At 57.6% G+C, this 24,362-nt stretch overlaps 1 protein-coding gene across 1 annotated transcript; it reads right to left on the bottom strand.

Annotated features, from left to right (window-relative positions):
• Positions 1–986: 986 nt before the first annotated feature.
• PPP5C (protein phosphatase 5 catalytic subunit) lies at positions 987–24,287 on the bottom strand. Its single transcript, XM_003127234.7, has 13 exons — positions 24,153–24,287; positions 17,406–17,647; positions 10,167–10,314; positions 9,353–9,474; positions 6,511–6,576; positions 6,111–6,209; positions 5,205–5,310; positions 3,756–3,898; positions 3,584–3,671; positions 2,872–2,912; positions 2,599–2,777; positions 1,675–1,756; positions 987–1,504 (listed from the first exon to the last, which is right to left on the bottom strand). The coding sequence occupies exons 1-13, from the start codon at positions 24,271–24,273 to the stop codon at positions 1,442–1,444; spliced, it is 1,500 nt and encodes a 499-aa protein (XP_003127282.4). The 5' UTR covers positions 24,274–24,287; the 3' UTR covers positions 987–1,441.
• Positions 24,288–24,362: the final 75 nt, after the last annotated feature.

Here is a 24,362-nt window from a genome sequence, read left to right as displayed (position 1 = left end):
CTGTGAGAAGCTGTAATAATGCATATAAAAGCTTTCCTAGGTTGAGTCCTTCTAGCAAGTGACTGAACATGGGGGTGGGCCTGGGGTCTCCAACTGGAGTAGCAAGGGGTAACCCAGCCCCCAGGATGCCCAGTGCTGCCCTGCAGTGTCTCACCTGCCAGGATCCATCTGCAGGTCTGAAGACTCCTCACAACCCTGGTTTCCCGTGGGAAGTAAATGCAGCTGGCAAAGTGGGATTTGTGCCCATTTTCCTCAGGATACCCCAGTGCATACCCCCGGAAGGTGGTTCACACCCACCTGCTTTGATAAGGGGACCAACCTTCGGGGCCTCTCTGAATGCCCCAAAGAAACCAGGACTTCATTTCTATCCCAGGGGAGGCAACAGGGGTCAAAGTATTCACTGGACTCGACCCTCCATCAGGTGTCATCTGGAAAAGGTAGGTCCAAAGAGCTCAGACTTCAAAAGGGAAATCTTTCCAGAGGCCTAGCCAAGGCGAGCCACCTGAATGGGATTCAACATAAACTTCTGATGGACAGAATAAAAGGGCAAGTGGCAGAAAATACCTCATCTTCCTCGGTGGCCGGAAACTTCTGCCTCACTGTGGGATGTAAGAACCGAGGTTGGCCTCCCCCAAGAGGGGTCTGCGAGCTGGACTGTGAGCAGCCTCGGTGACACTTGCCATGGGGAGGGCAGAGAGGAATTTCTTCCAGCTTTGGCTCCGCCCTGCTCTCCCCACCTGCACACGTGCAGAGATGGGGGTTCTCTGGCCCAGGAGCAGAACTCCCCCTCAGGAGCCACTACGATGGGCAGACACAGGGCTGCTTGGCAGGATGGCCAACCCCAGACCCACCTGCCCAGCTCCAGGGTGCCCCCCAGGGAGATGAGAGATAAGGGGGTGGGGCTCCCGACCCCTCCCAATCTCCTCCCAATGAAGGAGTCACCCCAGTCCCAGCAGCTCCCGAGGCTCCACCCATCCGAGACGAGCTGACTTACAATAATGACTTTATTTTAACATATTTAATTACAGACATAAAATAGCTGGGGAAGGGGGTGAGCCCCAGCCTGCCCCGCCCCGGGGCTGCCAGGAGGGGGTGCAGGTGAGGCCTCCCTGATGACCCTCCTTCCAGGGGTCTTCCTATGGCGGGGCCCTATTGCTTTAGCAGGGGAGGGGCCATGCAAACGAGGGGGGCGGGGAAGCCTCTGGGCCCCGCCCCGCCCACAGCGGTGCTGGCCTCCCTCCAGAATGCCCGGTCGGCGCCCCACCCTCAGCCTCTCCACCTCCTCCTCCTTTGTCCAGGGAGCAGACCATCTGGCCAGCCCCCCACCCCCTCTGCAAACCTAAAGGGGAATAAATACAAACTTTACAAAGTAAAAGGGGGTCCAACGTTGCCCTGGGCTGGGCCTGGGGTCGATGGGGAGCGGGGCCCTGCCGCGGGGGCCTCACATCATCCCTAACTGCAGCAGCGTGCTGGCGTAGGCCATGGGCTTGACGTCGGGATGAGGCTGCGGAAGCGGAGGCACACAGGTCAGACAGAGAGGCTGGCTGCGCCGAGAGGGGGCTTCTGAGCCCAGAGGCAGAAAGCAGCCCCGCCCCTGAGAGCTGCTCTGCACCGAGTTCGCCCCTCTTGACCAGCCTCCTTCTCCCGGGTCATGGACCCCAGGGGGTGACTCACCACTGCTGTGAACTGGTGGAACTGGGGCCGCAGGTCAGAGCCCCGGAGGTGGATGTAGGCGGCTTTGTTCCCCATCTGGTCGCTACAAGGACAGGAGCAGAGGTGGCCATATGGTCAGTCAGGGGCTGGGTGGGGCTGTGTGGGGCTGGGGGAGGGAGAGGAGCCCCAGACAGAGTCAAGGACCCAGATGGACAGAGGCCAGGAGGGGAGGAGAGGGCGCAGGGAGCCTGGCCAGCAGCAGGCCTTCCTGTCAGGATGGGCAGAGGGCACAAGCAGGGCTCTTGCCAAAACCTGGTCCCCAGTGTGACCACACCCTGGCTCTAACCACTGGGAAACACAGGGGACAAAGGAATGTGGGGACCAGCCACCTGGGGATGGAATCGGCCTTGTCCAGAGCATAAGAGACTCTGGTTTCTTCAACCAAAAACTAGCAAGGGAGAGGGGAGGGGACAGGGAACTCAAAGATAAGGAGACTGAAAACACGGCCCTTGTCTGGGTCTTGCTTGAAAGAAATCACCTAAAAAGACATTATGAGACATCGGGGGAAATGGAACTCCTGCTGGGTTCAGGTGACCTTTTTTGAAGGCGTGACTGTGGTAGCAGTACAGAAAAGAGTTTCCTCTTTCAGAAGCACACCTGGGCCTCAGTGACTAGGAGGAGGATGCCTGGGGTTTGCTTTACAACAGCCTCGGGGGTAGGGTGGGGTGGGGCGGGGTGGTTAGACTACAGAGATTGGCCCCCCACTGCTAACTGCTGAACCTAGGTGACAGGTATGTGGGTGTTCATTACACTATTTTATCACATTTTGGAATTTTCTATCACAAAAAAAGTTCGAAAAAGAAAAAAAAAAAGAAAGAAAGAAAGAAAGAAACAATCAGTGGGTGGGGAAGAGAGGCCCGGATAGAGGTAGAGGTAGGGCCGTACCAGTAGTTGGGGGCAGAGAAGACGGTGACACAGCGGCCACCGTGGGCCACCTCATAGCCCTCGGCCTTGACCTCGTGGCTGCGGATGATGTAGTCCAGGTGGTTCTCCTCCAGGAAGGCCTTGGTGACGTCAGGCCCGAACTGGCAGCTCACGCCCCGCTTGCTGACCGAGCGCCCGTTCTGGGGAGACAGGGTGCTCAGGTGCTGGCCGCCCCCCACCCACGCCCTCTGCCCACAGCCCACACCTGCAGCCCCTGTCCCCAGGGAGACTGACCTGTGGCTGTGGGTCCGACCAGAGCAGGTCACACATGGGACCTAGAGGCAGGAGAGGGAGCATCAGGCACAGGCCACCTCCCAAGCCTGTGGTCCAGAGTCAGGACTGGACTGGGAGGGGACATCCACCGGGGAGCGGGCGAGGGGCACGTGAGATGGGATTCAGAGCTGCTGCAGGCCTCCCCGTGACCTCCCCTCCATCCCACGTTCAATCTGTTATGGCCCCAAAGCTGGACGGGGCTTTTAACACTGTGATTAAGATCAGGTCCGTGCCCTGCTCAAGCCTCTGTGGCCCCTCCTGCCCTAGGAACGAAGACCCAGCTCCTCACCCAGGCCCTGAGGCTCACCAGGGTCTGGCCTCGCAGAGCCGTCGTGGGAAGCTCGCCCCGTGCCCCCTGTGCTTGCCGGGCCACCCTCCTGCAGGTAGGTGGGTGCTCTCGTGCTGTCCCAGGGAGGGCCTCCACCGCCTGATACCCTCACCCCGTCCACCCCCTCTCCCCACAGCCACCTGTGGGGACACCCACTGTCTGTCCCCATGCTGTCACTCCAGGAACAGCGGATAAACTCACAAACAAATAAATAAGGGACGCCGGCTGCTGCACTCATGCTCCCTGGCCAGCACCGCCTCAGCGGGAGCTGCACTGACCCCAGTCACAAGTGAGGAAACTGGGAAGGCCCCGGACGAAGGGGCTGTCCCCAGCCTGCCCCGTCACCTGAATCTGGAGGCTGCCGACTCCGCTCGATCTTCCTGATGTCATCCAGCGTGACGCCGTCTTCACTGAACAAGCCCCCGTGCATGATCTGGGGTTCAGGTGGGGACAGCAGTGTGAGGGGAGGAGCCAGCCACACTCCAACCTTCCCGGGACTGGCAGAGGGCTCGCTCACCAGCACTTTGCCATTGATGCACTGGGCCAGCGGGAGCCACTCGAACACCTCACTGAAGAGCTCGTACATCTGGGCTGTGTACTTGGCCTTCACCTCGCCCTCGAAGCCATAGATCTGGTTCATGTTGTCCGTCTCATGGTTGCCTAGCCAACAGCAGGATGAAGAGAGACCTCAGCACTGCTGGGCACCCTCGGCCCTGGCCGGGGAGGACTGCCCGGCGGCCCCGAGCCAATGGCATCCGTGCAGCAGCTCGCTGGTCCCTCCCAGAAACCCGACAGGGTGGAGACACTGTCCTCAGTCCCCTTTCTAGAGGGCAAAAGGCTGAGACGCCTGGGCATGTGGCCACAGGGCCCAGGCCTGTACCGATCGCCATGGAGTGGCTGAGACCTGGGTTCACCCCGGTCCCAACCCCAAGTGGCCACAGGCACGTCCCCAGCCCCTGGGAGCCTCAGGCTCCTCCTTAAAGGACCTGTCATACTTTTCAGGCTGTCTCAGGCTGTAAGTGCCAAGGAGGGGGAGATCTGGACAAAATGGGGGCTCCATCTTCCCCCAAGCAACCTCCCTCCTCCCTCCCAGGGCTCAGGGGCAGGGTGGCAAGGAAGCTGCCGGGCCCCCATGGCTGCTGAGCCCGTGCTGTTCAAGTCCTCTGCTGGCGCTCCTCAAGCATCTGTTCCATGCCTGGGGTCGCCATGTGAACCCTGGGCCTGACCGGTGTCAGCACTCATGCCCCCGGGAGCCCCCAACCCAGTCCGCTGCCCTCGCTTCCTCCTCTCCTGGCTGCACCTCCAGTCATCACCCCACACCTCAGCGCCCCCACCCCACCCACTGGGGCCCTGATTCCCTGGAGAGCTCGTCCTGCCCATCGGGCCCAGACATCTCAGTCTGAGAACCGCATCCGGAGCCAAGCTCCCCATTCCCCACCCTGCTCTTCCCGTCCTTCCATCCGTCAGTGGCAGCCACAGCCCTTCAGATGCTCCAGCCAAAACCTTGGAATACCCCCGACCCCTTCTTTCCCTCATATGCACATCCAGCCCATCAGCAAACACCCCGGGCTCTACTTTGAAAAGAACCCCAATCCAACCACTGTTCCCCCTGGGTCTGGCCACCACCAGTCTCCATGCTCCCACTCTCAGCCCTTGGTCTGTTCTCCACAGAGACCCAAGGGATCCTGTTAACCCCAGAGTCAGCCTCCTCTGCTCAGAGCCCTCCCATGACCAAAGTCCTCACTAGGGCCCAAAGAGCTCCACTGAGATGACGCCGCCTGTGCAGTGCACAACCCACTCAACCTTACACGGCAGCCCTGTCCACCAGCCCAGTGAAGGCACAAAATGAACAGAGCTGCAACCAGTATCCCCACTTAGCAGCTAAGAAGTTGGAGGCTCATGGAGGAGAAAGTGAGGGCCCTGCTGAAGGCCCTACACTGACCCCAGACCCTGCCCCCCAGCTCACCTCGAAGTAGGTGAAAGTGATCTGGGTAGAGGAGCTTAAAACCAAAAAGGGTGAGGATCACTTCTACGGAAAAGGAGCCACGGTCCACGAAGTCACCATTAAATATCTGCCCCGCTAAGGAAAACGAGGTGGGGGTGCTCCCTCCCCAGCCCCTCCACACCCCAGGGCCCCTGGTGGCACCAGCTTGGGGTCGAGGATGCCAGCAGGGCTCAGGGCATCTGGGCTTTCGTCTCTGCTCGCTGTGTGGGTCTGGTCCAGCAGCTTGACCTCTGAGCCTCAGCAGGCTGGTACTGAGGTCCCCAACCTCGCCTGCTTTTCAGGGAAACTGATGGCTGAGGTGCATACCCCAGGTGGTCAGCCGGCTTCAGCTCTCCCCCAAATTCAGACCCAAAGCCACAGAAGAAACAGGACACGGGCGACACCGCACAGCAACCATTCATCAAGCAATCATCATAACAGCAGCAAACACTTATAGAGCAGGGACCGTGGGTCACGGAGCACCTGCCAGGTGTTAACACATCAGGCCTCTCGGTAGTTGAGGAGACAGGCCCTTCACCACCAGCTATTTCACAAATGAGGAGCCCAAGGAACTGAGGGGTGAGGCGACCTGCCAGTCATATAGCCAGAAAATGGCACAGCCAAGAGGGAAGCCGGGCGTGGGCAGGCCAGGTGCCGCGCCGACGTGCTCTGGTGCATCCAGCCCTCTTCCAAGAGGGGAGAAGCTGGGGCTCCGACACAGGCCTGCCTGGCCCCGGGGCCTGGAACACAAGGCTGCCAACCGCTCCCCCTGTCTCGGGGCCCTTCTCAGGTTCACGCCTTTTTCTCAGGCAGGGGTTCCTCTCCCTCCTCCACCCCAAACCCAAGAGGAGGGGCAGGGGAGGGGCTTGCCCTTCCGAGGAAGGATACATAGGGGTTGGTCTCCGAGGGTAAACCGTTGAGCTCAAATATGTTGAGGAGATCATAGAACTGGCCGTGGGTGTCCCCGCACACTGTAATCTTCTCTGTCTGGAAGAAAAGAGGCCACCGGAGAGGGAGGGGCCCAGAGAGAGATGTGGGGAGGGGGCAGAGGGGAGGGGCAGGGTGAGAGGTCAGAGCGGACCGAGAAGAACCATGCAAGATGCAGGTGGGGGCACAGAAATGAAGAGGGCGGAGAGGGACAGCCAGCGGGGACCCGAGGTGGAGGGCAGGGGGCGTTAGGGAGAGGGGCAGACCAAGCCGGGTGGGCCCATGAGTGTCTGAGCCCCGAGGCCCCAACCCAGCCAGGGAGCCACCCCCCCGGCTGCCCGCATCCCACCCCGGCGCGCACCTCTTTGAGTGTGGTCTCCACCAGCGTGCTCAGCTTAGAGAGGACCTCTTTGACCTGTACCAGGATCTGCAAGGCAAGACGGGCTGTGAGCGGGGCCAGCTGGATGGCCTGCCACCCACCCCGACCCTGGGGACTGGACTGGCCAGGAGACGCTGCTGGGCTGAGGGTGAGAAGTGGGGTGCTGAGAGGAACAGGTAGGGGAGGCCCAGCCGGAAACAGAGGTGGCCCCCAGGCTATGACCTGAGTGGCCTATGTAGCATTTAAATATTAGGATTATTTCACAGGAAGCCCTAGACTCCTGATTTCTCCTAAAACAATCAGCGCCAAGAAACACCCAAGCTGGGAGTTCCTGTCGTGGCTCAGCGGAAATGAACCTGACTAGTATCCAAAAGGATGCAGGTTCGATCCCTGGCCTCGCTCAGTGAGTTAAGGATCCGGTGTGGCCGTGAGCTGTGGTGTAGGTTGCAGACATGGATCTGGCATTGCTGTGGCTCTGGTGCAGGCCGGCAGCTACAGCTCCAATTCAGCTGCTAGCCTGGGAATCTACATATGCTGCAGGTGCGGCCCTAAGAAAAAAGACAAAAAAGAAAAAAGAAACTCTCAGGCTGAATCCAGATGTGTAACATTTTATAAAACAACTGGCTTGGAAATATCTAAATATCAGCGTCACAAAAGAATTTTGCAAAAACAGAGTTCCCGTCATGGCACAGCGGTTAATAAATAAGACTAGGCGGGTTCGATCCCTGGCCTTGCTCAGTGGGTTAAGGATCTGGTGTTGCCGTGAGCTGTGGTGTAAGTTGCAGATGCGGCTCGGATCCCGCGTTGCTGTGGCTCTGGCGTAGGCCGGTGGCTACGGCTCCAAATGGACCCCTAGCCTGGGAACCTCCATATGCCACAGGAGCGGCCCAAGAAATAGCAAAAAAGACAAAAAAAAAAAAAAAAAAAAAAAGAATTTTGCAAAAAGGTATGAGACTGACTATTCTAGATGGAAAGAGGTAAAAAATGCAGGTCCTATGCAGTAATTGATTCTTGGATTCTGCATTTTAAAAAAAACAGCTAAACTCACGTTGCAACAGAACAAAGGGTGGGGGAAAAAATGTAATTGTAATGTATACATGTAAGGATAGCTTAATCCCCTTGCTGTACAGTGGGAAAATAAAATTAAAAATAAATAAATAAATAAAAATAAAAATAAAAAAACAGCTAAAATGATGTTTTGAAAAATAACTGGGGGAAATTAAAATATTCGCCTGGCAACACAGATAGTGCCCGTTCTCAGTGATTGAAGATGACCTTGACAATGTCATGTGCATCTGACAGTGTCTGCGGGTCTTATGGTCGGCCTGGGGCTGTCCGCCTTAGCTGGTATTACTGTATCCAAGCTAAAGTTCTGCGGTGGGATGACTAAGTTACAGTCAAGCAAGAGAATGTCCTGTTTTTAGGGGATTCAGGTTATGATGCAACTTATTCTCGAGTGGTTGGGCGAAAGTAAAAAGGGTGTGCGTGACACACACGCATATACATGTATACACAGAAGGCGTCAAAATGTGAACAGTTAGTGAATCTAGGTGAAGAGGGTACAGATGTTTACAGAACTGTTCTTTTGACTTTTCTGTAGATTTGACACGTTTCTACATAAAACGTTAGGACAACAAAGTGTTAAAGTCAAGTAGATGGCCACTGCTGGTCAGAACACGGAAAGTTATCGAAGATAGTCCCTCTGGCCCATGAGGAGAAAGAGCCAAAGGGACAAAAAACCACAAACAAACCCAAACACCAAAAACAAATTAACAAACAAACACTCTGAAACACATCTGAGTCAAGGATGCAAAGAGGTCTGAATTACTCGAATGGGGACAGTGAGGGTTCCCAGGAAAAAGGGACTGTGACTGTCTCCCTCGGGGCAGCTGGCATGACAAAGCCCCAAGCAGCCCCTGATGCAGGCCTGTGCCCTCGCCCACCGATTCTCTCCACGGCCACGCGGGCACGAGGCGGCGTGGTGGAGAGAGGCCTTCTGAGGCACAAAAGTGGGGGCGAGACTAGAGAGCGGAAAACTCACCAGCCACCCCAAAATCTGGCAGCAGGTCTGTAGAGGGGGAAAAAAAAAAAAAATGTAGCGTTTTCCTACAGTTTCAAAAGCTGGAGACTTGACAGCGCAAAGACATGCCCAGGATTTTGGCAGGGCTGAGATCCCAAGCCCTGCTGACAGGAGCGTCCTGATTCACTCTGAAAAAAATCTGAAGCCAGCCGTGAACAAAGGCCAAGAAGAGCTGCCCCTCGACTGCCGACGAGAGGGACACAGCCCTGCCACTAGCAGCCCGACAGAACCAGGTCCTGCCATGATGTGCAGAAAAACGTTATTTGCCTTGGTCGCTACTGTTTTTTTTGGTCGTGGCCACGGCACATGGAAGTGACCTGAGCCACTGCAGTGATGATGCCGGATCCTTAACCCACTGCCACAAGAGAACTACTGTTCTTTTACACAAAATGTCTGGCATACAATAAAAAATTTAAAGACACAAAAAGCCGACAATGGAAGCAGACCGCGAGATGACCCAGATGGTGGAATATCCAGACAGAGACTTGAAAATAACCATGAAAAATGTGTTAAAGGCTCTAGCAGGAAAGGCAAATGACATGCACGAGCATATGTGGCAGAGAGATGAAAGCGGTCTTCAAAAATAAGCCAGTGGAAACGCTAGAAGTAAAGGATTCCTTTGCATGGCGCCTGGCGCGCCCCGGGCTCAGCAAGCGCGGGCCACCGGGACCCCCGTCCTGGAGTGGCCCTCTGCGGTGGGCTTCAGGCACAGCCGGCGCTGGGCAGCCCCCGCCGGGGCGTTACCTGGTAGGCGCACTTCCGGTGCAGTTTCTTCTGGTCCTTGTACCACTGCATGAGCTCCTTCATGAAGGTGGCTGTCACTCGGCCGTCCTCCAGCTTGGGCCCGCTGTACTCATCCTCGATGGCTGGTGTGTGAATGGGGGGACCAGAGTCAGTGGCCACGGCCACTGGGAGGGTGGGAAGTGGGGCCGGGCTCCCAGGCACGGGGCAGACACGGCTCTGGACACACAGGTTGAGAGGGGGACGGAGTGAGAGAAGCGTCCTCCCCTGGCCGGGGCCTCTCATGGCCGCTCCTTCCGCTCAGGTCAGCTCCCAGGCCCTCTCGGTGCCCTCCCCGTCTACCGCGGCCCCTCCCTGCCAGGACGTGACCGCGCTCAGCACTGTGAGCTGACGAGTCCATCCTCTCCCCACCGGGACACCAGCCCCTCGAGGGCAGGGACAGGTCTGTCCACAGCTGCATCCCCAGGGCCTACACCAGCGTCTGGCACCCAGGAGGTGCCCAACAGTCATCTGCGGAATGAATGACTCATCTGAGTGCCTAGGGGACCTAAGGACAAATCAGACATGGAAGGTCCACAACAGGTGGGTGCAGCTGTGGGTGGCAGGGTGGGCAGTACAGCAGGGAAGCTCGCTGGACCTGGGGGCCTGCAGCCCCAGCTCTGGACTGTGGAGTCCCCAGGTGCGCAGGCAGAGGAGCAACAGACGGTGCGTGAGCCCCACGGCCCCCAGGCCCCAGCATGCAGGGGAATGGAAGGTCCAGGCCAGGATGTGCAATGTTCTGGGTAGGGCACGGAGAGCGCACCCAGACCCTACTCACTCATGCTCTCGATGTCGAGTGAGTCCACGACGGAGCGCTTGTGCTCATCACCTGCAATGGCCCGCTCGAAGGCTTTCTGCTTCACGATCTTGTTGCATTCCTGGTACTTCATCTTGGCGTCCTTGTCGTGGGGCTTCACCTTCACCACCTGGGTGTGTGGGTGGGTGAGAGGGGAAGGAAGGGAACAGGTATCAACGCCCAGGCCGAGGTCGGGCAAAGGAGCCTCAAGGAGACAGACGCCATGGCCATCTTTGGCCTGCCTGGCCCCAGGCTCCACCAACGTGGAGCAGAGTGGCTGGGCCACCGGGTACCAGGGATACAAGCTTGGGCTCAGCCTCTAGGCCTCGGTTTCTGCACCCCCAAAGTGGGCCTGACGGAGCTGCCAACACAGGGCTGCTGAGAAGGTAAACATGTTAACCCACACAGACACTCATAATAAATCTCAGCTCTGACCACCATCAACTGGCCACTGGAGGCACGCGTCCAGCTCCAGCTTCCTCGCTGGAACCAGGGTGGGCCGAGGCACAGTTCATGATGTTATTTCCAAGGTGGGTGGGATTGAGAGGAAAGCAGGGGCTGATCCAAAGTCTCTGTTAACAGCCCAGACTCATCTGAAGAGGCAATGACTTGCCGGGGAACCTGGACTCCATGATCCTCAGTTTTCTCATCCACAAAATGCAGACACGACAGGCTCCACCTGCCAGGGCTGTTGGGAGGCTAAGTAATGAACACAGGGCCTGGCGGGCAGCCTGGGTGGGCGAGCAGCAGCCGGCACCCAGTGGTGGCAAGGCCCTCATTCAACTTTGGGCTTTGCGGGAGGTGGGGAGGGACCCAGGGCAAATGAGCCCCTGAGTTTTCTCTTCTGAAGGAAGGTAGAGACTGGGTCACAGATCCAGGACTCGTGGGTTCCAATCTCAGCTCTGCAATCATCAGGAGCGTGACCTGGGCAATGAGTTTGCCTGCGACCCCGTCCCCCTCAGCGGGCAGCTGAGAGGACTGAGTGAGTGCACGCAGCGGGGCCGGGCAAGAGTCAACTCCACATGCTCACATGCTGCCCTCCTCGGCCGCCATTCATAGGCTGCTGTGCGGATTAAATGAGATCACACGCACTGAGCCCCAGACCTCAGGACACGCTTAGTTCTCAGTAAAAGGAGCCGGCGCTGTCCCTCCCTTCTACGTTGCTTCCTACAAACTCTACTCCTCCAAGCTCAGAAGCAGGCAGGCCTGCACGCAGAGCCCGGCTCTGCCCCTCACTTGCTGTGTGACCTTGGGCAAGTGAGTTCACTCCGAGACGCCCTTTAGCTACTGTCAGTGCGATTAGGAGTGGACCCTGGCTGACCTGCCCATCCTGCTGGCCTCCCTAGGTGTGGGCCCCCTCAGCTCCTGCTCCCCACAGCGGGCAGGAAGGGCTGCCAGGGCTGCCATGTCCCTGGTGGAAAGAGACCACCAGAAAGGGTCAGAAGCCCGGACAAAGGCACTTGCTGATCCCCGAGGGTCAATGGGGCTCCCCCACCCCCCAGAATGGGTATGCAGGCCAGGTGGGGTGGCAGGGAGCTGGGTCTGGGCAGGCTCAGGCTAGGGCACCCCGCCAGGCAGCTCCACCTGGGGTGGGGGCACCGTGCCAGGCTTAGGAGAAAAGCAGCACCAGGCATTCCCTGGAGTCCTTCCCAACGAGGAGAGGTTATAGTCCACACCCCAGGATAAAGTCCAAGCCACCCTCTGTTTGCTCAGCACTACCAGCCAGACCAAACTCACAAGTCCCCAAAGGGGCCAGCTCCCGCTCACCTCCAGGCCTCGTACAGGCTTGGCCCAGAGCACACTTCCACCTCCAGCTCCTTTCTAGCTCCTGCTCCTCTTCCGGCTCTCAGCTCCCTCATGTGCAACCACTGCCCCCATCCGCCAGGCTGCGTCAGGTACCCCCTCGGGGCTCCCCAGCAGGCCGAGTACTGCAGGAACCTGCCTCCCCACTGGAAGGTGGCTGGGAGGCGGGAGCTGAGGCTGAGTCCCAGATGTCAACAAACGTCCTGACTGGACAAGGACGACCCCGCCACCCCAAGCATCTCCTCTGAGCCCCTGCCGGGTTCTCAGACAACACTACGCTGCCGGGACTAAAGGAGCTGGGGCAGTAACAGCAGCGGCAAGCGTACCCAGTGCAGTGCTTACTATGCGTCTGAGGGTGTAAGCAACTGCCCTGCTCACTTGATCGTCAGAGCAGCGCTACGTGGTGTGATCACAATCTCCACTGGACAGATAAGGAAACTGAGGCCCAGAGAGGCAAAGACACTGATCTAAGAAGCCAGCGTTTGGTTCTCTCCCTGCATAAGATTGTGACTCCCGCCATGCACGCTGGGACGTGCTCACCTCCCTACTCTCGGCCATCGTCCCCACAGCGCCCTGCACCCCTTCAGGGAGACGCTGGTCATGGTCAGAGTGCAGGCAGCCCCACCTCTCTGGCCTCCCTCAGCATCTAGAAAGCAAGGAGGGTGCCAGCAATCCTGGGGTGGGGGGGGTAATGTGACAACTTAACATCGGGCCCCGGAGTTCCTGTCGTGGCGTAGCAGAGATGAATCCAACTAGAAACCATGAGGTTGCAGGTTCGATCCCTGGCCTTGCTCAGTGGGTGAAGGATCCGGCATTGCCGTGAGCTGTGGTGTAGGTCGCAGATGTGGCTCGGATCTGACGTTGCTATGGCTGTGGCGTAGGCCGGCGGCTATAGCTCTGATTAGACCCCTAGCCTGGGAACCTCCATATGCTGCAGGAGCGGCCCTAGAAAAGACAAAAAAACCAAAAAAAAAAACAAAAAACAAAAAACCCAACAAAGTGGGATCTAGGCCATGTCCGTGTCAGTATCTGACTATGGTATTTTCGTAATGATGCCAGTTATGTCAGTGGGGAAACTGGGAGAATGGGACCTCTATATTACTTCTTATAACTCCGAGTGAAGCTATGGCACTCTCAAAATTAAAAGCTGTTTTCAAAAAGGAGCCTTTTCAGCTGGGAGTACTAATGGGCAGTAACTACAGTGCTCCAACCGACAAAACGCTAACACAGGCTCAACATCCCCATGTGAAGCCATGGGGGCTGCGTGTACTGGGGAACTGGGAACTGCCCGGATTTCAGAAAGGTGACACGGTGCCAGGGCTGTATGTTATGTGACGCCCCCAGTGGACCAGGTGGCACCTGGAGACTACACACCCTTCTGTTTCTGCAGCAAAACCTCCAATTGCACCACCTGGGAGCATTCAAGACCATTGACAGCCTCCTATTTTAAGTCCAGGTCAGCTTTCATCACCAAACGAGTTGACTGAACTTACCAGACTGTTTTTTCAAACAGTTGGGTTTAGAACTGAGGTGAGGGACTAGAGACCAGCAGCAAAAACCAGGTCCCTCACCAAGTGCTCCTGACCTCTGGGTGACATGACAACATGTGGCGGGCCATTATGATTATTTTCTTTCGGGGGGCAGGGCACACCCGCCAGCACATGAAGGTTCCCAGGCTAGGGGTCGAATCGGAGCTGCAGCTGCCGGCCTACACCACAGCCACAGCACCACCGGATCAAACTCGCACCCTCACAGACACCAGGCGGGTTCTTAGCCCGTTGAGCCACAGCAGGAATTCCATGATTATTTCCAGTGCAGAGGTGACAGGACATAGCCCAGGCAGGGGCTGTGCCTGCCAGAGGCACAGGGACAGCTGAGGCCAGCCAGGTGCTCGGGGCAGGCAGTGGAGGCACGACACTTGGGTCTGCACCCCACAAGTGGAAAAACTCGAGTGAACTCATTTAGGAAGTCACACCAACACTCCTTTCACAATAAAACAGAAGCAAGACACTGAGCTAAGGGCAAGTAATAGGCTGAGAAATTCTGGCCACTGCTTATGTCCAGTGGTCAGGAGCCTGACTCTGGGACCGGGCTGTCTCTGCCTGGCTGTGGGACCTCAGGGGAGGGACCTACTCCTGGGCTGCGGCTTTCTCACCTGTCAATCAGGGATAGTAACAGGCCCCATTTCTGGGGTTGTCATGAAGATCACATGAGTTTTCAGAGTGCGAAGGCCAGGTGTCAGGTGCCAGCTGTGACTGTTCCTGTCACTATCATCTATCCACACCTGAGGTGCACAGGCGCTTGCACAGACGTGCAGGACAAAAGGCATTTCTACCCAACGGCACTGGGCTATGTGCTCTGAGAAGGAACTTAAACGCAAACCATATTTCAAACCAAACCCCCAAGCCCCAGGAAGGGGTGGAGTGGAGAGTGCCGAAGGGGTCCCTTAGATCCAGCCTGGGCCCACGTGACCGCCTGAGTCCCAGCCACAGACAGGAAAGAAGATAGGCAGAATCTTCCGAGAAGATGACCCAGTGCGGGGGCAGGGAGTCCTGAAGCCAAAGTCCCCCTGAAAGATGAACTGGGAGAGAAGGGGCGTTGGTGGGGGGATTCAACATGGGCCCATGGAAAGGGGAGCTGGGCTCCTGCTAAGAGTCCAAGGCTTGGCCCTGGAGGGAGAGCAGAATGGAGGACCACCCCCAACCCAGCCCAAGGCCGCAGTGCTTCCCCAGACGCCCCCAGGAGAAATGCACCAGGACCCACAGGGGCAGGCCTGACTCTAACCGTACGGCTCGCCAATTCCTCACAAGGACACCGAGGCGGCTCTGCTCTTCCCGTCCTTTTACAGGTGAGGACGCAAAGCCAGAGCCCAAGCACGCAGAGCTGCACGGCTCAGAGCTGCGCGGCTCAGAGCTGCGCATCTGACCCTGGAGGCCCTGCCGAGGGACCTTCAGCATTTCTGACCACAACTCAGAGTAAGAAAGACATGCATTCACCACACCCCATACCCCTCGGACGCACACAGATGAAGAGCAGCCTTCACAGACACATGCGTACCTGCTCCAGTGAACTGCTGTTTTCTCCCTACTCCACTGGTCTCAAACCGTCGCGCTGACCTCAGGGCCCACCAACAGCTACAAGTGCAGACTCTGGGTTCAGGTCTCAGCCCTGCCTCTTCTCTGCTAGGTGACCTTGGAGGGACTTCCTCTCTCCAGACCTTAGTTTCCCTCTTGTAAGCTAGATTGAATGCGTTTCCTTCAGGTAAAATACATATAAAGAGCTCCCAATGGGGCTAGGCCCACAGGGAGTGTGCAGATAAGGAAGCTGAGGCTGAGAAAGGAAAGGCCTTCACCAGGGCCTAGGGCCTTGGTTCCACCTCCAAGGATGCCACGATCTAAGAGGAGGCCTGGGTACGTCCTCCACGAAACTCCAGCAGGTCACAAAATAGTTTTGGAAGCAGACTCTGGATGGGGAGCCAGCCCAGGGCCCTGCCCCTCTGCCCCGCACCCAGAGAAGGATGAAGCATGTCAGAAAGGACAGCCTGCAGGCAAGGATCTCGTGGGGGGACTCCCCAGGGCTGCTGGCAGCGCACCCACAGAGAAATGGGCCATGACCCAGCCCTCCGCGGCACCCGCCAAGGCCTGGGATAAAGCTCAGATGGGGTGCGCCCGCAAGTCGGCTGGCCTGACCTTCTTAGCCTCGCAGAGCACGTGGGGCCAAGCCCCAGGTGCAGACCTGCACTTGGGGGTCCTCTTGTCTTCCGCCCCCTCAATCTGCCCCAGGCCCCTCCCCGCACCTGAGACCTGAAGAAAAGCCCTGCCCCGTCCAACCCCAGCTGTCCTCCTGAGTTCCTCATTACTGAGCCCTCCACCCCAGTGACCCCAATGCCTCATGCCACTTCACCAGAGCCCCGCAGCCACCAGGAGGCCACTCCTCTTATCGCTCTTCTCCAAACAAGGACACCAAGGGACAAGGAGGAGGCTTGGCAGGGGGGTGGCCTGGGAGGCCAAGCTTGTAAGAACACTGCTCTGCTGTGCCTTCCCTTATCCTCCCGAGTATCGCCCCCCGCCCCCTCCTCCTTGCCGCCCCCTCCCGTCTGTAAATCATCTCCTCCTCCGTGCCTCTGCCCCCGCCCTGACCCAGGTGTCCCCAGGGCTTGGCTCAAGCCTGCGCTTGGCCTGAAAGCTGCCCGCGCTCCTCTCTGGGCCAGCAGCCAGCAGCCAGCCCCGGCCGGGTGACCTGGCTCCCTCCACCTGCAGCCTGCGGCTCTCAACCTCCCCTGCGCCCTCCTTACACAACAGGAGCTCTCAGAGCGTGTGATGAATGAAAAGAAAGGAGAGAGGGAGGAAGGGAGGAAGGGAGAGAGAGAGAGAGAGAGAAAGAGAGAGAGAGAGAGAGAGAGAGTGTGTGTGTGTGTGTGTGTGTGTGTACAGGGGGAGAACAGCAATTTGTTCAACAAACACTGAGCCCCTGTTGGGTGCCAAGCACCACCCCGATGGACAGAACAAACAAAACCCCTACTCTCAAGGAGCGACTCCCTGAAGCAGGGAAAGACATGGGTCGGAGGGCTGGGCTGCCCGCATCAGATCCCAGCTCTGCCACTTGCCTGATGGGCAGGTGACTTGAGCCTCCTGGGCCTCCGTCTCATCTGGGCAGTGGGGGGAACCACGGCCCCCACCTCACAGGGCTGCCGCATGGGTCAACCAGCCAGTTTAAGTGAAGGGAATAGAAGCCACCTGTCCCGCTCGCTCTGCAGGTCGTTCCCACTATGGGGACTGTCAGAGCCACTCCGGCGCTGGCCGGGCGGATGAGCAAGCGCGCTTGGCCAGTTCCAGCCAGCCGTGCTTGTGCTCGCTGCTGCAGGAACACACGGCCTCCGCTTGCTGTCCCTTGACGGCAGGCGGCCCTGTTTCCTTCCAGACCACACCCTCCCCTGTGAGGATGCTGGTTACCTTGGCCGTGACACGGGCTTCTCTTCTGCCCTTCTCCGAATGACAAGCTCTGCCGGCAGAAGGGCTGTGTGCCTCTTGTTCACCAATAATAGCAACAACAATAATCATAACACTTAATTGTTACAGAACAACAACCACGTACCAGGCACTACTCTAAATGTCTGAAAAGCAGAAACTCATTTATTTATTCTTCGTGGCGACGCTGGGAGGCAGGTCTTACTGTTCTCCCATTTCACAGATGTAGGAAAGAAAGCATAGAGAGTACTCTGTCCAGGGTCACCAGGCAGTGATGGCAGAGCCTGGCTGCAAACCCAGGTCGTCTGCTGGGGGCCACGGGGCCTCATGGCCATTTGCTGGATGAGCTGAGCGGTGACTAAACACGTGTACACTCACACCCTGTCTGCTCCGCCAGCCTCGCCAGCCTCGCCAGCCCGCCCCACCCACCCCACCCCCGGGCCCAGCTCACCGTCTGGTAGTCGCGCAGGGCGGCCCGGAACTTGCCCAGGGCCATGTTGCTGGCTGCGCGGCGGTAGTAACCCTTGATGTACTTCTTGTCCATCTCGATGGCCCGTGTGGCGTCGGCCAGCGCGTAGCCGTAGCACTCGGTGCGCAGGTAGGCCAGGCTGCGGTTGCCATAGTAGATGGCATTGCTTGGGTTCAGCTCTATGGCCTGACTGTAGAACTTGATGGCGTTCTCGTAGTCCTTGGCTGTGAAGACGGAGGAAGAGGCGGCATGAGGCAGGGCTGCCCCCACCCAGCCAGAACAGGCCCTAGGCTGGGACTGGCCCAGTCCTGTTTACAGATGGGGAAGCTGAGGTCCACGGCTGAGCTCGGATACTTCTCTTCAGCACCCCCCACCACTTCCCTGTCCTGACTGTCCCATCCTCGCACAGGCCTCGCCTCCTCAGGCCCACATCCCTGGGACCCCAAATCACTTCCACACACCAGCCACCTAACCATCACCCCTTGAGGCCGCAGCTGGGCTGTATTTCCTCCAGGACTTCAAGAGGTCTTCCTGAATGTTCCCCATGGCTAGGAGGATATGTTACTGATGCCGGACCTGAGACATGAACAAGCAGATGAGTCTGCCCTTAGCCCCTTGGCTGTCCAGCCCCCCGAAGCAGATGAACAAGCCCAAAGAGGGGGTTTAGTAGAAGAATAGGAAGTAGGAAGAGAAAAGGAACCTACTTAAGTCTCAAGAAGGGGACACAGGAGTTCCCGTCGTGGCTCAGTGGTTAACGAATCCGACTAGGAACCATGAGGTTGCGGGCTCCATCCCTGGCCTTGCTCAGTGGGTTAAGGATTCCGCGTTGCTGTGGCTGTGGCGTAGGCCGGAGGCTACAGCTCCGATTCGACCCCTAGCCTGGGAACCTCCATATGTTGCAGGAGTGGCCCTAGCAAAGGCAAAAAAAAGACAAAAAAAAAAAAAGAAGGGGACACAGCAGCAGAGACCCAAAGGAGGCGACAAACCAGGCTGGAGGAAGAGCATTCCCAACGGAAGGAACAGCAGGTGCAAAGGCCCTGGCGGGAGGGGGGACGCGAGAGCACTGCATTCTAGGGCCAGCGAAAGGGAGGTGTGGCTGGGGGGAACTGCACTGGGGGAGGACAGGAGATAAGGGCAGGGGGGCTGGCAGGTCAGTTCCCAAAACCACAGCCCCAGTGGGGTGTGGACATGACACTCTAAGTGGAGAGTGACAGGGTATGACATCCGGCCCAAGGGAAAAGTTCGATTTTATCTGAAACGAGCTATGGCTGTGACCTGCATGTTCCCCTCGACGCGTGGAATCCTCCCATCTCCATGGCATAAGCCCTGTCAGGTGCTCACGTTACGGTGAGTGGCCAAAGTCTCATTCAAGGTCAAACACTCCGTCAGTATCTGCAGAGCGGTCTTGGACCCCTCCCATGTGGCCACTCAACAGGCAGGAGACTGAAGCGAGGAGATGTGCCTGAACTGGGGGACCAGGATGTGCCAGCTGCCGTTGGGGGCTCTTGGTACCTGAGCCCCCTCACTGAACCCTCACAGCCATGAAATTGGCTGCATTAACCCCATTTTCCAGATGACGGGACTGAGGCTCTAAGAGCAAAACCCCATTGTGCTGGCAAGTGGCAGGCAGGGATTCTGAATCAGGGCAGTTCTAAATGTCCCACTCTCATCCCCTGTACCAGGCAGCCTCTGGGCGGGAGCCCCGCCTAGGAGCAGACACAGGGGCAGGCCACCTGGGCCCAGACCCTGGCTGCACTCTCACTAGCTGTGTGTCCTTGGACAACTCATGCACCCCCTCTGGGCTAAAGTTTCCTTCCTGATACCCAGGCTAAAATGAGAATTCCTGTCCTGACTCCTACTATACTTTCTCCAGAGCTATCTGATAAACCATGACTTTGTTGCCTGCTTATAATCTACCCTCCCAATCTGAACGTAAGCTCCATAAGAGAAGGGGCCCTGTTCTTACTTCTTTGAATCCTTGTCCTGTTTAAAGACACGGCAGCCCCCAGCCCTGCCCTTGTGGGACTCCTGGTCTGGGGGGGGAGGGGGGAATGAACCACACACACACACACAAATCCGCCCCCAAAAAGTGATGACTTAGAGATGATGCTGAAGCTGGGCAACCCAGAGAGGATGCTGGAGCTGCGAGCTGGAGGAGGAGAAATGAATGCTGGTGAAAAGAATGAAAGAAGACGGTTTCAGGCCCCATGAACGGTTCAGGAAGGAAGGAAGGAAGTAGGTGAGAGAGAGAGAGAGACAGACCCCAACAGCAGAGAAAGGAGAAGCCAGGTACTGGGGGATGCCACGGAACTATAACAATGGTTCCTTCTGCAGGCTAGTGTCTGGCAATCTTTCAAATGGCTTGGATGCCCCCTCCTTCAGGAAACCTTCCTTGACACCCAGGCTGAGTCGGGCACTTTTCTGGGCTGCCCCAGCCCCTGGTCTCCCCTAGTCCAGGCCTGCCCACGCTGGGTAGTCACCATTAGGGGAAGGGTGTGTCCCCCAGGACAGTGAGCCCCAGAGGGCAGGCCCAGGACTTCCCAGAAACAAGCCCGGGGAGAACCACGCAGCCCTTTTTGACTGACCCTCCCTGGAATGCCAACACCTTCGAGGACTCCTTCCAGTCTCCTGGCTGGGCTTCAGAGGCTGGCCCAATGGCCAGCACGCTTGCGGAAGGAGGTGTTACTCGAGTGGCCGTTTGGCATGGGGTGGGGAGCCTGGTGCCTCGGAGCCTGACGCCTGGCCCTGAGGATGCCGACCGCGAGACCTGGGGCAGGTGGCCTCCCCTCTCTGAACCTCAGCCCACTCATCTGAAACACGGGAATCACAAGCAGCCCTGCCTCATGGGGTGGATGTGAGGATTAAAGGAACTCACGACGAAATGGGCTACAGCAGAGAAAGCAATCAGCAGACACTTGTACAAGTGAATCAATGACTAAACGAAGGAAGAAGAGACTAGAGCAGAGGAAATGGGAGGGGCCTGTATTTTACCCAGCTACCCAGGGACACCAGGTCCCAGCTCTGCTCCATGTGCTCTAAAATATAGCACATTTAATCCTCAAGGCAGTTTCCATCTTAGAGAGGAGGAAACTGAGGACAGAGAGGTTAAGGTTTGCCCAGGGGTCACACAGCAGGTAAGAGAAATAAACAAGATTTGAACCTAGGCAGCCTGAGCTCTTAACTATGTCTACTAACTCCTAGGCTTGGAGGCCTCCTTAGGGGTTAAATAGAACCCTCTCTTTTTACAGAAGGGGGTGGGAGGCAATGAGGCCCAGAGGGAAGGGGAGAGCTGAACAGCAGGGATCAGGCTCTGTCCCCCCCACACACCCCCAGGCCTCTGGAATGGGCCTGAGCTCCCAGAGATGACCCAGCCATGGCGGGGGGGGGGGGGGCCTCCTCTGAGTCCCTGAGGGCCCTCTCCCCACCCCACTCCAGGCCAGGATGGCTCCAGGCTAGGCTGTGGGTAAGGACCGGGAACGTGGGAGCCAAGCACGTGGTGAGGAAGGGGGATATCCTGGCTCTGCTGCTCACACGCTTTGACCTTGGGCAAGTGGTTTCACTTCTCTGAGCCTCAGCTTCCTCTATAAAACAAACAGGGCTACCGCTACCTACCTCCCAGCGCCGGGGGGGGGGGGGGGGGGGGAGGATTAGGCAAAGTGGTGTACCTGGCCACCACAGGGGCTCAATTAAGGCGAGCTGCAATTATTCTTTTTATTGTTATTCCCCCAGCCCTGGAGACTGGGGCTCTGTGGCTGCGGCTGTCTGCCAGACAGGAAGGGGCCTGGACTTGAAGGGGCATTCCCCTCCGTTCCAGCTCCGTGCCAGGACTTCTGGAGACCTGCCCAGCTTCAGGGGTCCTAAGGGCTCAAACCCCAGGTCCTGGGGGCGGGGGCACGAAGCCCCTCCCAATGGCTTACGTTTCCCAGAATCCTTCTCCCGCCTCAGCACCACCCCTATACTTGCTGCTCCTCTGCATCCCCATTTCAGGGACAGCCCTGCCATCCCCCAGCTGGAGACTGGACCCCCGCCCCGACACCTGATCCCTCAAGCCCCAAAGTCAGGCAGTCACCCTGTTCCGTCAAATCAGCCTCCCACACATCTCTCCAACATAGTCTTTCACTTCCATCCCCACAGCCCTTCCCTGCCCTGGTCTGGCCTTCACCCTCTCTTGCCCCAGCCTCCTCCTGCATCTCCCAGCCTCCAGTCCTGCCCCTCCAGAGGGGTCTTTCTAAAGCGCACCCCGGGCCTGTCCTTTCCCCATTCAGAACCACCCACGGCTCCCCAGGGTCCTCAAGCGGAAAGCCCAGGCTCCTCCTCCCTGCAGCCTCACCACAAACTCCTCTTGCCTCTTACGCTCCAGCCCCGCTCACTTCCTCCGTGCCAGGCTCTGCTCACCTTTGGGCCTGTGCCACCCTGTTCGTCCTCTCTCCAGGCAGCCGCTGTCATTTTCCCTCAAGTATTTCTCGAGTCAGTTTCCCTCTCTCCAGCCTGGTGGGCAGCAGCACCCCCTCGACTGGCCATCATTCTAGTCCCCCTCTTGGCCTCCAGCCTTGCCCTTGGGTGTGGTCTCCTTAAAGCAGCCAGGGGGTCTTCTTCCCAAGGCTAATCAGACCACGTCACTCCTCTCTCCAAACTTTCCATGGCTTCTTCCCACCCTAAGGCCGATGTCCACACTCCATGACCTGCCTCCAGGGCTCTACCTCCAGCCTCCCCTCTCACCAGTCCCACCTCCTCGCTGCTCCAGCCTGACCCGACTTTCCCATTCTTGAAATGGGTTTGTGTTCCCACCAGAAGCCAGTTCTCCACTAAAGCTCTAGTCTCTTTCCACTCCCCACCCTTTCTCCAGGGCTCTGCTGCTCTAGGTCTCCTCTTTCTTCTGCTAGATCAATTCTCTCTCTCTCTATTGGACCATACTCTTAGTATTACCCATCTTTAAAAAAAAAAAAAAAAAGAAGCACTCCCCGCCAGACCAAAATCCTTGAAACACCTGTCCACATTTGCTGACTCCACTCCCTCATTTCCCATTCACTCTTTGGTGCCCTCCCCTCTGCTGCCGCCCCACCATTCCCTAGAAACTGCTCTGCTCAAGGCTACCACCAACATTTCATGGAGCCAAACCCAGTGGCAATCTTGGTCCTCACCGTGGCAGCATCTGACCTAAAGCACAGCCCCTCCTCTCTAGAAGCATTCTGTTCTCTCAGCTTTCCTAATTTTCTTTCCACCTCACAGACCACTCCTATGCAGCCTCTTCTGCTCTAAACATCAGAATGTCTCGAGGTTCCGTCCCCGGCCCCTTCTCTTCCTAGGTGACCTCATCCACCCCCAGTGTTCTAGTCCATTCAGTCGCCCATCATTCTCAAATTCCTCTCCTCAAGAGTTCCACACTGGCCTGTCTATGTACTCAATGTCTCCTCTTGGACAGCCAAGTCAAATCCAAACTAGTCTTTTTTTTCCTGTTTTCTTTTTTGGCCGCCCCATGGCATATGAAGTTTCCCAGGCTGGGGGTCAGATTCATGCCATAACCGCGACCTAAGCCTCAGCTATGGCAAAGCCGGATCCTTAACCCACTGTACAGCGGCGGGGTTCCAAGCTGCATCCCAACGCTCCCCAGATGCTGTCGATCCCCTTGTGCCACAGCGGGAACTCCAAATCCAAACTAGTCTTGGCAATGACTTGTGAAACCCTAAGTGATCTAGCCCCCACCTTAAGCTTATCTATCAGTCTCCTGGCGAACTCACTAAAGTTCCAGCCAAGCCGGCAGTCTCATTTCCTACCTCAGGGCCTTTGCACATGCAGCTCCACCCACCCGGGACACTCCTTCCCAACTCAAAATGCCTTCTCAGCAAGCCCTTCCCTGACCACTCTCTCTAAAACAGTCTCCAACCCTTATTCTCTATTTCACACTCTGTTGGGGTTTTTTCAAAGGACTCATCACAGCTTCTAAATATTTCATTATTGATCTGTGTATTTATTCAATGTCTAACTGTCCTGCTAAATCACAAGCCATATAAAGGCAGGGCCGCATCTGTCTCCTCTGTTGCTATATCCTCAAAATCTAGCACTGTCCTCAGCACACAGCAGACGCTCAATCAACATACAGAATCAATGAATGAACGGGTACCCCTACACGTTACCTTCCCAAGGTCCTAAGCCATTATTTCTGGGACTGCCTCACCTCTACTCCCAGAGCCTCCCTCTTCCTGGAGTAAGTCCAAATCTCCTACTTCCTCGCCCTCCCACCTAATGATCAATTCCCCACGCCCACGATTCTCCACTCTTTTGGGACAGTTCCCCTCCCCCCATTCCCCACTTGGCTCCTCTCCACTTGGGTCTTCCCCCACTTGGTAGCGCCATCAGTCGGCTGCCTCATGTCACTACTTGGTAGCGCCCTCTTCAGGTTTCACCAAAAGGTGGCACCTCTGGGGTCTCACATTTGGTAGTGCCCTCATTCCCGCTCTCCTCCCGCCTCACACTCGGTAGTGGCCTCGTCAGTCTCCCCACTTAGCAACACCCGCTCTGCACGCCACTTCTAGGCATCACCCCTTCTATCAAGACCCCCCTCTGTCGCCCTTTGGTAGCGCCATTCTCAGCCTCCCCACGCCCGGCCACTTGGTAGTGCCTGTCCCGCGCCCCGGCTGCCGCTCCGCGTTGCCATGGTTCCGCGCGGCCCGGCACCCCTTGACCTGGGCCGCTCTCCACCCTCCCTTCCTCCCTCCAAGGCGGGCGCACCTTTGAAGTAGTCGTTGGCCTGCGTCTTGAGCTCCTCTGCCCGCTTCAGCGCGCCATCAGCCGGGGGCTCGTCCCGGGGGGGCTCAGCACACTCAGTCCGCTCGCCCTCCGCCATCGCCATGCCGCAAAGCGACCCCCACCCTGGCAACGGCCGCCAGCGGCACCCGGCCGAATCGTCGCGAAGGAGTGCCGAGTTGCCGCTGCCGCTGC

The sequence above is a fragment of the Sus scrofa genome, chromosome 6 (genome assembly GCF_054392235.1).
Source record: "Sus scrofa isolate SSC_HxYL_T2T_F1_AM1 chromosome 6, Sscrofa_HxYL_maternal_Yorkshire_Landrace_v2.0, whole genome shotgun sequence".
Taxonomy (NCBI): domain Eukaryota; kingdom Metazoa; phylum Chordata; class Mammalia; order Artiodactyla; family Suidae; genus Sus; species Sus scrofa.
This window is presented reverse-complemented; position numbering and strand designations above follow the sequence as displayed.

What these genes read in the sequence shown, in the direction of transcription:
- PPP5C (XM_003127234.7), bottom strand. Translation starts at nt 24,273, where the DNA reads ATGGCGATGGCGGAGGGCGAGCGGACTGAGTGTGCTGAGCCCCCCCGG. An exon ending in TCACTTTCACCTACTTCGAG is followed by an intron (nt 3,899 to 5,204) that starts GTGAGCTGGGGG and finishes GCTGTTGGCTAG; the next exon opens with GCAACCATGAGACGGACAAC. An exon ending in GGTCGGACCCACAGCCACAG is followed by an intron (nt 2,778 to 2,871) that starts GTCAGTCTCCCT and finishes CTGTCTCCCCAG; the next exon opens with AACGGGCGCTCGGTCAGCAA.